The 16,280-nt window shown below is 38.6% G+C and overlaps 2 protein-coding genes across 2 annotated transcripts in view; one reads left to right on the top strand and one right to left on the bottom strand.

Annotated features, from left to right (window-relative positions):
- Positions 1–6,555, top strand: part of LOC109956231 (protein lifeguard 2-like) — a 9,771-nt gene extending 3,216 nt beyond the window's left edge. The window contains 12 exon segments of the mRNA XM_020593190.1: positions 3,690–3,749; positions 4,757–4,824; positions 4,927–4,991; positions 5,118–5,171; positions 5,277–5,327; positions 5,446–5,485; positions 5,581–5,618; positions 5,756–5,843; positions 5,945–5,996; positions 5,999–6,040; positions 6,264–6,317; positions 6,437–6,555. Of these exon segments, the coding sequence (XP_020448846.1) occupies positions 3,690–3,749; positions 4,757–4,824; positions 4,927–4,991; positions 5,118–5,171; positions 5,277–5,327; positions 5,446–5,485; positions 5,581–5,618; positions 5,756–5,843; positions 5,945–5,996; positions 5,999–6,040; positions 6,264–6,317; positions 6,437–6,555 (731 nt within the window).
- A 2,174-nt stretch (positions 6,556–8,729) lies between these two features.
- The window catches only part of LOC109956186 (RNA-binding motif, single-stranded-interacting protein 2-like), a 33,000-nt gene continuing 25,449 nt past the window's right edge, over positions 8,730–16,280 (bottom strand). The window contains exons 11-15 of the mRNA XM_020593121.1: positions 15,469–15,519; positions 15,097–15,207; positions 14,860–14,940; positions 13,347–13,434; positions 8,730–12,488 (exon numbers count right to left, since the gene is read on the bottom strand). Coding sequence (XP_020448777.1) covers positions 13,354–13,434; positions 14,860–14,940; positions 15,097–15,207; positions 15,469–15,519 — 324 coding nt within the window. The 3' untranslated portion in view covers positions 8,730–12,488; positions 13,347–13,353. The remainder of the gene's footprint in view (positions 12,489–13,346; positions 13,435–14,859; positions 14,941–15,096; positions 15,208–15,468; positions 15,520–16,280) is intronic.

Raw genomic sequence — 16,280 nt, 5'->3', positions numbered from 1 at the left:
GGTGAGGTGCAGATAAGAATGAATGCAAATATACAGCAAGAGTGACAGATTAACCTTGGTCAAGGTTGAGCATTAATGCTGTAACGGGCAGGGAGCAACGTGGTGCCTGCTGAGATAAAACACACACATGCACACACAAAGACAAAGGAAGGTTTACACCTACATTTTAAAGACAAGGCTGTGGACACGCATACACGGAGACTGAGCTCAGTTGTGTGGGTATAGTCGTGCATATTAGTGCGGTACACAACTGATAATTGATTATTCACCAATCACTACAGATTTTTCTGCAATCAAAATACTTTCATCTCTACAGTGCCTTGTGAAAGTATTCGGCCCCCTTGAACTTTGCGACCTTTTGCCACATTTCAGGCTTCAAACATAAAGATATAAAACTGTAATTTTTTGTGAAGAATCAACAACAAGTGGGACACAATCATGAAGTGGAACGAAATTTATTGGATATTTCAAACTTTTTTAACAAATAAAAAACTGAATAATTGGGCGTGCAAAATTATTCAGCCCCTTTACTTTCAGTGCAGCAAACTCTCTCCAGAAGTTCAGTGAGGATCTCTGAATGATCCAATGTTGACCTAAATGACTAATGATGATAAATAGAATCCACCTGTGTGTAATCAAGTCTCCGTATAAATGCACCTGCACTGTGATAGTCTCAGAGGTCTGTTTAAAGCGCAGAGAGCATCATGAAGAACAAGGAACACACCAGGCAGGTCCGAGATACTGTTGTGGAGAAGTTTAAAGCCGGATTTGGATACAAAAAGATTTCCCAAGCTTTAAACATCCCAAGGAGCACTGTGCAAGCGATAATATTGAAATGGAAGGAGTATCAGACCACTGCAAATCTACCAAGACCTGGCCGTCCCTCTAAACTTTCAGCTCATACAAGGAGAAGACTGATCAGAGATGCAGCCAAGAGGCCCATGATCACTCTGGATGAACTGCAGCGATCTACAGCTGAGGTGGGAGACTCTGTCCATAGGACAACAATCAGTTGTATACTGCACAAATCTGGCCTTTATGGAAGAGTGGCAAGAAGAAAGCCATTTCTTAAAGATATCCATAAAAAGTGTCGTTTAAAGTTTGCCACAAGCCACCTGGGAGACACACCAAACATGTGGAAGAAGGTGCTCTGGTCAGATGAAACCAAAATCGAACTTTTTGGCAACAATGCAAAATGTTATGTTTGGCGTAAAAGCAACACAGCTCATCACCCTGAACACACCATCCCCACTGTCAAACATGGTGGTGGCAGCATCATGGTTTGGGCCTGCTTTTCTTTAGCAGGGACAGGGAAGATGGTTAAACTTGATGGGAAGATGGATGGAGCCAAATACAGGACCATTCTGGATGGAAACCTGATGGAGTCTGCAAAAGACCTGAGACTGGGACGGAGATTTGTCTTCCAACAAGACAATGATTCAAAACATAAAGCAAAATCTACAATGGAATGGTTCACAACTAAACATATCCAGGTGTTAGAATGGCCAAGTCAAAGTCCAGACCTGAATCCAATCGAGAATCTGTGGAAAGAACTGACAACTGCTGTTCACAAACGCTCTCCATCCAACCTCACTGAGCTCGAGCTGTTTTGCAAGGAGGAATGGGCAAAAATTTCAGTCTCTTGATGTGCAAAACTGATAGAGACATACCCCAAGCGACTTACAGCTGTAATCGCAGCAAAAGGTGGCGCTACCAAGTATTAACTTAAGGGGGCTGAATAATTTTTCACGCCCAATTTTTCAGTTTTTTATTTGTTAAAAAAGTTTGAAATATCCAATAAATTTCGTTCCACTTCATGATTGTGTCCCACTTGTTGTTGATTCTTCACAAAAAATTACAGTTTTATATCTTTATGTTTGAAGCCTGAAATGTGGCAAAAGGTCACAAAGTTCAAGGGGGCCGAATACTTTCGCAAGGCACTGTATATGGAAGAACAGGCTCAATGATTAATCAGGTGTAACATTGTGGGTGTGGTGTAAGAATGTTAACACATAATTCTACTTGTGTGATGTAGAAGATAATTATCAAAGTATGTAATTATGTGAGAATGTTAACAATCTGTAATAATTTTTCAGTACATCACTAGCGTGGTGTAGAACAATGTAGTAATACTGCTTGCAAACCAATGATGGTAAGATGATGTCATGGGGTAGGACTAGATAAGTCTAACTTCTTCCTACTCCGTTCAAGCATGTACTAGGTATAAGCAAATTGATAATGCATTTGTGGATATGTCTGGAATTATGTGTGTTGACATATTGACTGTCTTTACATGTTTGAAAGAATAAATCAAATCAAATCAAACTTCCATCATTAGTTTGCTGTGCCTGTTATTAAACCGGTCTCTTACACAAAATATGATGTTGTAAGTTCACTAGACTTTTTTTCCTAAAAATAAATACAAGGCAGAGATCAAGATACATTAACACAGTCTACATTAAGTATAGACTAAAAAATGTGGTAAAGTGTGTGATTCTTGTTGTCAGTGAGCATCATAGTGCATACAAATAAATTCACATGTGAGGGTTGTTTACTCTTATTCTTTTACAATATGAATGTTGATTATTTATTATCTCTTAGTGTATATTTGCACCTCCCACTTTCCTTCAAAGTGGCGTACAATAGTTATGCAATGCATATGTAATTTGAACATTTAAGTCCTTTCTGGTGAGAACTAGGATGACTATCTCTCGGGGAACACTGCTGAGAAGGTTTGTGCCAGCAAAGAGAAATCACACCCCTTTTTTAGCAGCAGCGGTGGTACAGTCTGGTTTTGTCTCAGTGTTTTGGGACTACCTGGACACTGCCAGAACAACCTCATTAGGCTGAGGATAGGGGTGACATGGGATCAGGGTTAGAGAGAGATTAACATGCCTATAAAGCTTCAGTGTAATCCGTGCACTGGAGACAAATTCAGAACACCAACAGAAATGATCTTGCTCACGACTCTGTTTTTTGGACCACGCAAACACCACTAAATAAAAGAAAAAGAGCTGAGAAATTTCAGAATTCTGGATTCAAAGAGCTACCATACCACAAAACAAAACCCTTATATGTGACTTTATAAGAGTGTTCATCATCACAAACAAGGGCAAAAAGGAACAAATCATGAAAAAGGGAAAGGTATGTTTTTAATTTTTCAGCCTTGTAGTTACAATACAGCTTTGCCAGACATTGTTTATTAACTGATTTCTTTAAATCTATAACATTTTAATATAATGTCTTGAGTTTATTTGAACTGTGATAGAGAATAATAATAATATAATTCTCTAAAATCAACAGAGACACAATAGAGGGTACAAATGTTAAAGCTGTGGCTGTGAGGTAGAGATATGGCTTTTCTGTTTCTCAAAAGCAAAAATTATCAGCCATATAATGACATAAAATTAAAATTTTGTTGTGTGTGTTTATGTGAAAGTGATGTTTGCTCTAGCCTTTATTGTGTAGTTTAGCTATGCTGGCTTCCCAGAGATGGAGGCCCTTCTCCTCCACCCCAATATGGAGGCTGTCTAATAGACAAATCTAACATGTAATGTGCCATATACTCACCACAGCCAGATATCCGTTGAAAGGAAAAGTATCACTGTGTTGGTTCCTCTCTGTGAGTGTAGAAGAATTTAAAGACAGTTGCGTTTTTATGCCACTGTAATAATCCTGCTAACCATTAGGTCTACCCCAGCAGGTGAGTAATGACGACGAGCCCCCCAGTTATCACGAGGCAACAGCAGGTAAAAACTAACCTCTTTGTAATCTGACATATTCTGTCAGTTAGAAAAATACAAACTGGCAATCATATATTCTAGTTCTACTCAAACATACAACATGCTTATACTGCCAAGTACTAGATGAAACAATATAAGACAGACAAACAGACATGACTGTTGGAAAAAGTTCTCTTTTTTGTGGTTAAATGTTTGGTTTCATTGCATTTTAATAGTAACTATAACTTGTGACTGGACATTACATAATGTGTTGAAATGTGCATAGTACTTGAAGGTAGGGCTGGCATTTCCTTCCAGAAGCATTTTTTGTAACATTTCTTGAATTTTTCTTTCCATCCCGATGGCAATGAATACATAAAATGCACTGACAACATAAAGGAAAATACCGTCCTCCGTGGCAGCAGCAGGGCTGAAAAACGCCTGACCAGTAATTTTACTCGTCCCAAGCATAATCACCGGATGGCATATCTGCCTGTCACAGCAGCTTACGTTCACAAACGGAGATTGTTGTTACAGGCCAGGCCTTCATAACCTTATAGGTAATGTTGCTGTTGTTGCCAGAAGACCGCTGCACAGAACAGTCTCCTTTTACATGCAGCCAAACAGTAGTCAGCTCTAAGTGTATAGATGGGAATATAAATGCAGTTAACTGGGTATCAAAGGCCACATGCAGGGTTCGTGTTACCAAGATGGAATAAAGCCTGTGTTTTGAAAGGCATTAGCTGGCCTGGTCAAATAAGGTGACGCCATGATGGAAAGTGGAAGGACGTTTGACAGTGTGGGAAAGCAGGTGACAGAGAGACAATGATCCGAAATTACCAGCCGGTGTCAGTCCACTGTGGACAAGTAGAATGTCAGGGAAGAGATATTCCTTATTGAACTTTCTCCTGAGCTTCATTCAGTCCTGGATCCCACATGGGCTGACCGAATAATCCTTTGAAGCCATGTATCATTCATCTTCAGTTTCTACAACTCCTCTTCCTCGCATGTCTACTTCCTGCCTCTGTCTGCAGGTTACGAGGAGATGCAGGCCCAGTTCTCCTGGGATGACAAGACCATCAGGCGGACCTTCATCAGGAAGGTACTGGAGACAGAATCAGTGAACACAATTTATACCAGCAAATAAAAACACATATCACAGTGACACTTCCACTGTTTGGATGTAATGCATCTCCTTCTGCAGGTCTATGCCATTCTCATGGTGCAGCTGTTTGTGACTGTGGCTATTGTTGGTCTCTTCACATTTTGGTAAACACTTTTGTTTTTTGTTTTTCTCTTTGTCCATATCTGTGCCAATAGTTACAAGTAAAGGTTTTGTTTTTACCATTTTGACCAGAATTACTAATTTAATTCATTTAAATTTTTTGTCTACAGCACACCTGTGAGGTTTTTTATTCAGACTCATCCGAGCTTCTACATGGCATCTTAGTATGTGAAAATGTCACTCACATAACTCACATTATATTGTCACCTTTTTATTAAATTAATTTATTTATTAAGTTTTATATGATCCTTTCTCCCTTTTGCCAACAGTCTCATGTTCTTCATCACCTACATTGCATTGTCCTGCTGTGGAGATCTGAGGTAGTATTACTTTGTAATATTAATGACAAACACAAAACAGTACATAAACCATACTGCGCATATAAAAATGTGTAATTTGAAGTACAGGAAAATTAGATTTCCTTCCTCTCCTAAACAGGAGGCAGTTTCCCTGGAACATCATTCTGTTAGTTCTCTTTGTGAGTATTTCACAGTATGAAAAACAGCACATTAGACTAAAATACAGCATGCACTTTCTTTACTCAGTATAGCTTTACTGTTCTTTCTCTTACAGACTTTGAGCATGGCCTGTATGATGGGATTTGTGTCAAGGTAAGTGTATAGTAAAATGAAAGGGTGTGTTTATGTGTAAGTGTCTGTGTGAGACACTGATTTTTAACCATGAAAGTCTTTCAAAGGTGGAAGAGAAAAGAATTATGTTAAGATATATGTGTCTGCTCTTCCCCCAGTTTTTACAACACCAAATCAGTGGTGCTGTGTCTGGGAATCACAGGTCTGGTTTGTCTTTCTGTCACCATTTTCAGCTTCCAGAGCAAGGTGAGAAGAGCTGCTTACATAACTTCAACCTGCTTTTAAACAATAATTAGATGATGTAATTAAATAAACCTCCCATGCGGTTGTCCTTTCACCTGTTGCAGATTGATGTCACATCCTACCAGGGTGTCTTGTTCTGTTTGTGTATGGTCATGCTTCTCTGTGCCATTGCCATCTCCATTGTCATCCCTTTTGGATATGTAAGTTTACCTCCTGCATTTGCACGCTTTTCACACACATTTCTAGAAGAAGTCTAAAATAGACCTGCAGTGAGTTGTTGCCTGAGGTGCTGCTGGCTGTATCTGGGGCTGAGTCAACAAGAAGGGATTAGACTCACAGATAATCTTAGCACTTTGCTCTTAAATTAGCATCCCACTATCCCTCTTAATAGGGGTTTGGAATGCTTTTTACCTTGCATCACAGGTCCCCTGGTTACATGCCATTTATGCTGTGACAGGAGCCATCCTCTTTACTCTGGTAAGAATCAGATACTTACGTAAAACATCCCACAGGATATAATTGTTCTTGCTTTCTTAATTTCCTTCTCTTTCTCTGTCTGCTACAGTTCCTGGCATTTGACACTCAGTTGCTGTTAGGCAACAAGAACTACACCATAAGTCCAGAGGAATATATTTTTGCCACTCTCAGCATCTACCTGGACATTATCTACCTGTTCAGTTTCCTACTACAGATTGTGGGCGGAGACCGAGAGTGAATAATCGTATCCACTGTTCCTATTTCTCTGGTTTTGTATTACTCTCAGTGGTGGAAGAGGTGCTCAATTCCCTTACTTAAGTAAAAATAACAATACATACAATCGTGTAAAAATTCTTTGTTACAGGTAAAAGTCCTGCACTCAAAATGTTGCTGAAGTTAAAGCACAAAAGCGTTAGCATCAAAACATATTTACTGTAAAGTACTAAAGGTAAACGTAGTCATTATGCAGAATTGCACATTTGACATACAGTGCCTTGCGAAAGTATTCGGCCCCCTTGAACTTTGCGACCTTTTGCCACATTTCAGGCTTCAAACATAAAGATATAAAACTGTAATTTTTTTGTGAAGAATCAACAACAAGTGGGACACAATCATGAAGTGGAACGAAATTTATTGGATATTTCAAACGTTTTTAACAAATAAAAAACTGAAAAATTGGGCGCGCAAAATTGGGTTGCTTTGGATTATGAGCACGTTGCAGGAACGAATTATACTCGCAATCCAAGGTTCCACTGTAATTTTAATTACTGCTTGGTATGTTGTAATTTTTCTACTGCAGATCAATCAAGTCTCATGATTATACTGTAATTTTGTTTTAATCTGGATCAGAAAAGTAACTAATGTTGCAAAATAAATGTAGAGGAGTAAAAAAAGCACAATATTTACCTCTAAAATGTAGAGAAGTCAAAGTATGAAGTAGCACAAAATCAAAATATTCAAGTACAGATACCTCAAAGTTGTACTTAAGTATGGTGCTTGAGTTACTTTCTACCACTAATTACTCTGGGGTCTGCTGTGATACCACCATCCTACAGTGTATGTTTAAACTGTCATTAGGCTCATAAGTGGGTAAAAGCAGCCACAAAGTTGAATATGAACAGTTTCCTTGGCTGCATTGCTCTGTTTATCCACTACTGAGCCAAAAATGAAGATTCAGGAACTTTCAGGCTCAGCAGAGTTGAGTTTGTTTTAATAGCCAAATGTTTCACAGCCTGTGTAGATACAATTTGTTTTATACTGTACATGCACAGAATCATAAATGACAGTTTAATGTTTTATGGTGTGTGTGTGTGTTTGATATGTTCACACTAGCAGCTCAGTTTGAGCATGACTGTTTTGGAGGGAGATAGTTTATTAGCAAAACCCGAACCAGCGATTTCATCTAGTAGCTACTGTAACAAAGTCCAACCATAAAGGGAAAATGAATGTATAGCACCGCATATCCAGCAAAACCTTGTAACTTTGATATATAGTAATTGTTAAAAAGCGAGTCAAAATAGTCCCCTGATCTTTTTGAGGCTCTGTTTTTAACTGAACTCTATGACTTTCATAGTAGCAATATTTCACTAGATATACAGGCCCATGGGCCCCCCAGCTTCTTGGGCCTCTGGGCCTGTGCCTAGCAGGCCTGCCTGGTAACTCATTCATGTCTGCTTGTCTAATGCATACTGGGATAGACTCCAGCATGAGTGACATTTGGGTTACAAAAATATGTTAATGCAGTTCACTGCAATTTTATTATTATTTTAATTAGGTAGGACTAAATGACACATTATTATAAAACTGTTAACCAGGCTTCACAAATGTATGGTAGTATAATAACAATTGCAATGCTACATACGTAAATTGGGGTAGTATTATTATGTGTAATTATTACTACAGTGATGCCACTTCACATTTACTTTTCATTGACTCACATGAATTTGCATGTATATTAAACACAGTTGGTGTTCAAATATCTTTCTAGGGAAATATTGACTAAATAAAATTAAGATTAAATTATCTTTTTGTTTGCAGGATTTTTCAGGATTTTGAAAAGCGACGGGTCCTAAGCATGAGTGTATTTTGAAAATGGAGAGATCACCACAACTGGATGTCGCCCTCTATAAGCCACAGTCAGACTGACAGATGCTTGTCTGGTTTGTTTAACATACAGCACAAAATTTTAGAAAAAGCTTTAATAGGGGATCTTGGACATGTGTGTCAACATCTTTAGGAGGTAATGACCCACCCGTCTGTTAATAATGTAGCTCCTCGAGCTGCCATAACACAGGTAATAAAAATACAGTTCACCAAATTATTGAAACAAGGCTTTTATTAAAAAAAGGAAATAAAAACTGACATATTCAAATTCAAAGAGAAAACCAAGAAAGAAGGAAAATCTTATCTCAATCCAAAACAAAACAAACAAACAAAAAAAGCCACACGCACACACACACACAAAAGTTACAGACAATTTTAGCAACTCTGGCACAGGAAGACAAAAGTAGCCAGTTGGCTTTGCAAAATAACCAAATATTATAACCTTTTTCCTCTAACAAAACTGTACAAAATGAGTTCTTGTATAAATAAAAAAAAAACTGTTCACAAGCAGGAAGTGAGATGAGCCCACTGCATTTTCAAAATGACTGTAATTCACACAAACTCGGTTCATACAGTGTCGAGCAACAAGACAGGTTTTTAGTATTTCTTGTTCAGAAATGTCATTTCAGGAACACATTTCTGAGTTGTGTAAAATACAACAATTCAAACTACCCATTAGCTATTTATTAGCATTAGCTATTTAATAAATAGTAGTATTACAAAGTGATCTAAAATAAAAAAAACTGAGGGCACTAGTATCAACCAAATTAAAATAAAAGAACACATTTTGAAAATCCAGACTGGGCTACATCTAACCCTCTGTTTGGAAATCCTGTTTTAGCAGCAAAACATTTTGAATCTATGAAACAAGCCATTAAATCTACATTTGAGTGGACAAAGAGAACAATTTCGAATTGGTGTGGACTAAAAATAAGTGCAAATATTTCTTTGAAATATTGTTTACTGTCTGTATAGCACACCACTGATTTTAGTATTCCTACAATTTAACTTCTATAATTTTCATGATGCAAATCCATTTCGGAGCACCACAATTTTCTATTATATTAACTCTGCTGACAAGTTTGTAAAAAAAAAAAAAACATTAAAAAACACTGTATTGTAACAAGTGGTCATTTCATAGTTCCAAAATCCTGGTTTTGTATTAAAAGTGATGGCTAATACATGGAATATAATTTCTCTGAACATATAAACAATGTCCATGACATTTTCCTTCATGGTGCACTGAATTGGAAAACTTGCTGTGTTATCTGGACAGGTCATAAATCATAACAAAAATCACAAAAGCAGACAAGAAGCAAGTGGAAAGAGAAAGAATGACTATTTACAAATTAGCTCTCGGGTCTGAAAACTCTCACCATCATACAGGCTGGGTGTCTTTGCGCCGGTAAAGTTCAGAATGAGCATGATTGCATGCACAACAACACTCTGACTTTTACTGAGGGAAAACTCAGTTTACTGAGTGCATGTAACAAAATCTGATAAAGCTGTTTATTTAGAAAATCAGATGAACTATTTTGATACATGTACTTCATATGACAGTTCCAGCAAAAAAGGTTCTTGCAAACATGGAATATTTTGTGTGCATGTAAACACCTTTACTGTGATCTTTCTGTCAGAAGGGAAGAAAAGGCATTTTATCCAGCTACCCAACAGATGATCGTATGCGGATGAGAGCAGCCTATCTGCGACACAGAGCTAAAAGATGGGTGACTACAACATCTTTGGTTGCAGAAATGAATGACAGAAAAAAAAAGCACAGCAAATCATAACGTGTGAAAAAATACAAAGACAAAAGAGAATCTTCAAACTGCGAGACTTCAGAAAGACACTGTGTTTTTCATTGTATTCAAACATGAATGGCTGAAGAACAGGAAGAGACGCTCCTTGTAACCCTACAGCTGACTTGACTGACATGACGGCGAACTGGATGGCGTTCAAACAAGCCTGCTGCCACTTCTATAGTATATACAACTTAGTGTCAGTCCTGTGAGAGATCAGGCAGTTCATCCAGAGAAACAACATTAAGGCTTAGCTAAAAACAGTTTTTGCTGAATTTTGGATCACTCACAAATTCATTCAGATTTGCTGTCTCACTAAAGGCTGTAAGAATTGTCTTTAAATGGCACTTCCATGGTTTAGTGAGCCAGTCCTTTGTAAAACCATTATTTCTATTATCTACATATCTACAGTTTTTGATGTCTGTATAAATTAAAGTTCAGAATATTTGGATGGATTGTTTGTGACATGAGCTCCACTCAACACGCTGACCGACACATACCCGGGCTCATATGTACGAACCCTCTTTGAGCCACAACACTGATGCAGCATCAGTATGAATCTTTTGGATCAGCACTAAATGACGTCATCGTTTGATTCAGCTCTCTGCTCTGACAGGGCTTTCTACAAACAGGCCTGATGCAGGATCAGGACAGACGACACAAGGTTTGGAACGGAAATTCATCTGAAAAACAAAAACTTGATGTGCACAAGAAAACAACATCAGTCCCTATGCAGAAAACACTAACATCTACCAGCTAGGAAGACCTAACATCTACAACTAAAATCTAATCTACTTAAAAGATAAACTCCTCAAAATAAGGCAAATTAGCTCAAAGGTTTTCAAGTGACTGACAAAAGAAACAAACAAGACATTTAACTTTCTACAAACCAAAAATCACTGACAATCAAACTTGGGCGACAACAGCAGCATTGAAAAAAGACTTACAGCTCCTTTTCCTTTTAAATTCAGGGATTTTGTTAGTCTTCTACTTGATTTTCCTCATTGCTTTTGCTAAACTACATCTTAATTTAGTAACTGCACTCTTCTTTGTACACATGTCTAACCGTTCAGATCTAAAGCATGCTCACGTCATCCCTAAGACACAGGATGATTTTAGTGATACCTGAAGGTTTGCCACAACAAAAACCGCTTAAAACCACTTCTCAGGAACGTGGATGTAACATGGGTGACCCGTTAGTATGGACAGGGCTGATTTTGATGGTGGGTACAGGGCTTGAACTGAACCGAATGTTCAGCCATGAAAAAACAGTGACTTACATGAGCCTTGATATTAGAGCTTATCATTAATGTGTGGGATTAAGAGCCATGAGATCCCATTTGATCTCATCTACAGTATTAACTTTTCATATAAATGTGTCTCAATGATCTAAAAACTCTAAAAAAGTAGAACTATAATTCAAATATAAATAGAAATGATTGTCTTTTGTTCAAATAATGGTTTCAAACTATTAATTTGACTAAAGTATAACCAGTCAATGTTCTTATCGTAACTAGATAAAGTTCTTTATTAATCCCCGGTGGGAAAATCTGGTGTGCAAGAATAGAAATCTCCGCAGCAATTACAGGAAGAAGTAGCTTTAAACGGTTTGTCTCCCACGGTTAACAATGACTCAACACATCAGACCAGCAAAAGTGAATGCAAGTGATTATATCTGTACAAATATTTGCTCCCGCTGCTGCAAATAGAATGTCAAACAACAGACATCAGGAAATAAAAATAAAAGTTTGCATATTTTACAAAAAAATAAAAGACACATTGTGTTTAAACACTTCCTTGAATCACTCTGAAACATCCAGAATGCTTTTTTTTTTAAAAATAAGAATTTGTTATATTACGCGCACAAAAATAATGCTCTGTGTCTTTTCCTCCTCCCTTAAGTTTTTTCTTTGTCTTTTTTAAAACTTCTTGTTATGTTCCTTTTTCAGTTATCAAAATAGATCAAAGCTTTTCTGAAGAAGATTCCCACCTTTGGTTGAGCAACTCTTGAGGAGAAAACTCCAATGATGCAACTGTTGTCCTTTTTCATAAAAAGAAAAAAACAAACAAAAACAAACAAACAAACAAAAAACAGACATACATTCAGGCAAGCGCCCACACACTCACACACAAAATGAATACACACAGACAAACACATGTTCCTTTTGTTTTTTACGTTCAAGTCCGGGTGCTTAGTGATGGTATGGAGCACACATCTCTTCCAGTTGAATCCTGCTTGGCTGGATTCATCGCGTGCCCTCGGCCCCATCTGACAGCATGGAAAACACATTCAGTACAAATATTTCAGTACTGACCAGCTCCAAACACTGCAGTGCTCACTCTGTTCTCTACACACATACTCTAACAATGTTAAATATGGCTAAACTGCTAAATAAAAATATTGTTAAATGATTTGTGTTTCTTAAAAACCTTTATACAGTAAGAGTCTTGCAATGAAACAGAAGAAACAGATTTTGTCTACATACTGGACTAAATCATGTCTCACTTAAAAGATAATCCATCACAAGCAAATCTGGTATTGACTCTCTTACAACAAGGCACCGTGACAAGTTGACTCTTCTGCTGTGCTCTCATGTACTATCAGATATCCACTATATGCCCATGTGTTGACCATCAATGTTAGCTCCAGGATGTATGTCAACTCTTCAGTGTTGAACAGGACTCTGCAGGAATGGGGCCTGAGTCCGAGTCCTGGACTCATGTCCTGACTCAGACTTGCATTGACTGCATTTGGACTCGGACTCACTCTTTTTTTTGTAATAGGCCATAACAATTTGGTAAAAGATATTGATATTAAAACCTGTTCATTATGCTGTATCTGGCACATTTCCATCGAAGCATATAAAAAAAAAAAGTTCTGACTGTTCACTACTAAGTAGTGTGTGTGTGTGTGTGTGTGTACTTCTGAGTAAATTTGTTTGGCTATTGTGTCACACACACTAAACTAACTCATTTTAAAATGATGAGAGCTGTGTCATTGTGTTTAATGGAGACCTTGATGACTCAGACTCGGGTAACGGGGACTAGACTCAGACTTGACTCAGACTTTTGTTTGGTGACAGACTTGACTCGGACTCGAATACTGGGGAATCGAGACTCGACCTACCTTAGCTTCACTTAGTGTGTTGGTACGAGTAGTTTGTGTGTTCTGCGGGAGTCTCCATGGCAACCTGCTGCTGTTGACCACCATTTTCCTGAAAACGACAGCTGGTTAAGCGATTTGATGATTCACAACAATATGTGGGTTAAACTGAATTTATTAAAGATATAAAGAAGACAGCCTGTATCTTCTCACAGCTCTCTTCATTAAATGCTTTGGTGCGGATGAACCAAAGAACAAAGGCTCGATTTTACAGGTGGAATCAGGTGGCTCACTTAAACTAAAGCCAGTCCTTACTGCCAGATGTATTTATTAAAAGGCATGCTATGATTTTAAGTGTTGCAGAAGTTTATTGTTGAGCTACATTAAGTACGTTATATTCCAGCCTCTTGACATCATTAATCCAATCACAGCCTTAGGTCCCTGGCTGACTACTGTGCCTTACCATTCATAAACAAGCCCCTTTTTTCATTAACCATGTTGCTCATCCCACAGGCTTCCACTGTTATCACTGTAGACTTCCAACAAATGACTCATAACTCCCTGCACGCTCAGACCCCCTGCTGCTGTAGAGCACTGAGCCAGGACCTGCTTCAGCAACGTCCACATACTGTGGAGTCTGTGTTCAAGTCTCAGTGAAATGACTCTGCATTCATGAGTGGCAAAGGGTCTTCTAGCTAAATAAATGAGGAGTTTATATAGACCCACACTGCATGTTTGGACAGCACACTGTGCTATTTCAAAATATATATGTCATATATATTAATATATTCATTATGTTGTTGATAATTACCTCTGATTATTCAAACAGAAAAGGAGAAGAACACAAGCATGCAGGATGGAAACAGACTACATAGTATAAGTAAGACAATTATCACTTGTGCTGTCATTCTTTGCACAATTTACTTCTGCATACCAGCAGATGTTAAAGTAGTCTTTCACTGAAAACTTTTTGCACCACAAAATATATAAAAATATTTAAAATAGCATTATTAGTGTTTTCTGAGACCAATGTCCTTAATGCGATAAGACCATTTTATAACAGAGTAGGCTACTTTTACAGTGTGATATTGGGACTTAAAGGATGTGAATACTTCCTCTATTACTGGTGCTAATATGCAAACTAACATGCTTTAGTTATATAACATGTTAATGCAATTTAAAATCATCTTTATAACAATTTATTTTTTAGGGTCCATTTAGTGCTGTAATCCAACTCAATCAACTGGCACAATCATTTGCAATAATCAAGACCCTTTTTTCATTCTTCTGAGGGTGGTTGTAGCTGATAATAATAGTAACTGTGTAATGCCGCATACCATAATACTGTGAAACTGTGATATATTCTGAGATGTTTATCATACCATGAAAATCTCATTCCCTTGCAACCCTATAAGACACTAAAAGCAGCAGATGCTTAGTAAATAAGTCCCAGTAAGAGCTGTAATCAGTGGTCATCCACTTTATGGAAACATGGAAGTACAAATGTGAGCAGCTGAGGTTGACGCTAACTTCGTACCTCTACTGGGACACTGGAGGGAGGCACTGGGGTGTACTGGGGGATGTAGGTCCCCTGCATAGTTGTGTTGGCCGGAATATACTGTAGGGAAGGCAGAGAGGAAAACACAAATTGTGTGTAGTACTCAACAGCTGAATAATTCAGCTTGTGAATTTAAGGACAGTTATCTATGGGGACAGTGTTTGCCTTCTGTATCACATGTGTGCCTGTGTGTGTGTGTAAGACTTGTGTACTGACTGTTCCCGTGCTGCCCAGGGACAGGTGGCCTAGCTGCTGGGTGAGAGGTCCCATCATGGACGTGGGCTGGATGGACATGGCATGATCCATTGTTGGGGTAAGAACTGTACCCTGTGAATGCATAGAAACAAATTCCACAATCTGAATCACTGTCATTAATATCACTGATGTGTTCACACGTGTGGCAGGCACACAGTAATCTGCCTCTATCATACTGGTACATGTTAAGTGTTTTCACTTTACAGAGCATCAAAACGTATGAGGGCAACAGCGATATCAATATTGATTACAGTTGAACTACGCTGAACGATGAACAAGAGAATGTCCGAGAACTATGAAGGGAGAAGAAGGTGGTGAAGAACTGATACTCACAGCTGGCTGCATGAGGTATGACTGATGGTGCATCCAAGACGGGCTGTGTACCTGTAGATCAGGAAACACATCATCAAACTCACTCTTATATTTGATCTGTTGCTCCCACAGTTCATCAGTGCCGCCTTTTCACTGCCTCCAGAACCGTCCTGTACTCAGACCAGCTGGACAGTTACCGGCCTATTTCTGCTAGGCCACAATACACCTTTGTGTTTCCACTGCACAGTGTGAGCGTTTCTCTTGTACAGACATCAACAGTAGGCTACAACAGAGCGATCATGGATTCTGCAAACATAGTTGTGGTATTGGCTTCCTTGTTTTTGTAAATCACTGCAGGCTCCTTCTACTTTCTTTCATTTTTTAAGATAGCGGGTCTCCTTCTTCAGGTGAAACACTTCCTGTTGTTCAAGATCTGCCAATCAGAATGTAGTCACATAGACGGCCAGGTTGGGGGCAGACTAGCGCCTTCTGGAACCTCCTTCAGAGCAGGGACATATATCACATTTTTCAGCATGTTTCAGCATCAATAATGCAATATTACTCTACTGACAAACCAACCTGCAAGGGATGGCAAGCAACCCCAACAACCACGATGCGAAGAGTCCTTTGCAAGGCTATGCACAAAAAGCAAAAAAAAAAAAGACTCTCGGAGACCTGTTGAAGTCACAGATGACAGCCTCCCCCATCCATCCATCCATCCATTTTCTTCCGCTTATCCAGGGTCGGGTCGCGGGGGCAGCAGTCTAAGCAAAGATGCCCAGACCTCCCTCTCTCCAGACACTTCCTCCAGCTCCTCCGGGGGGACGACGAGG

The sequence above is a fragment of the Monopterus albus genome, unplaced genomic scaffold (genome assembly GCF_001952655.1).
Source record: "Monopterus albus unplaced genomic scaffold, M_albus_1.0 scaffold18.1, whole genome shotgun sequence".
NCBI lineage: Eukaryota > Metazoa > Chordata > Actinopteri > Synbranchiformes > Synbranchidae > Monopterus > Monopterus albus.
Note: the sequence above shows the minus strand (reverse complement) of the source record. Positions and strands in the feature narration are given on the sequence as shown.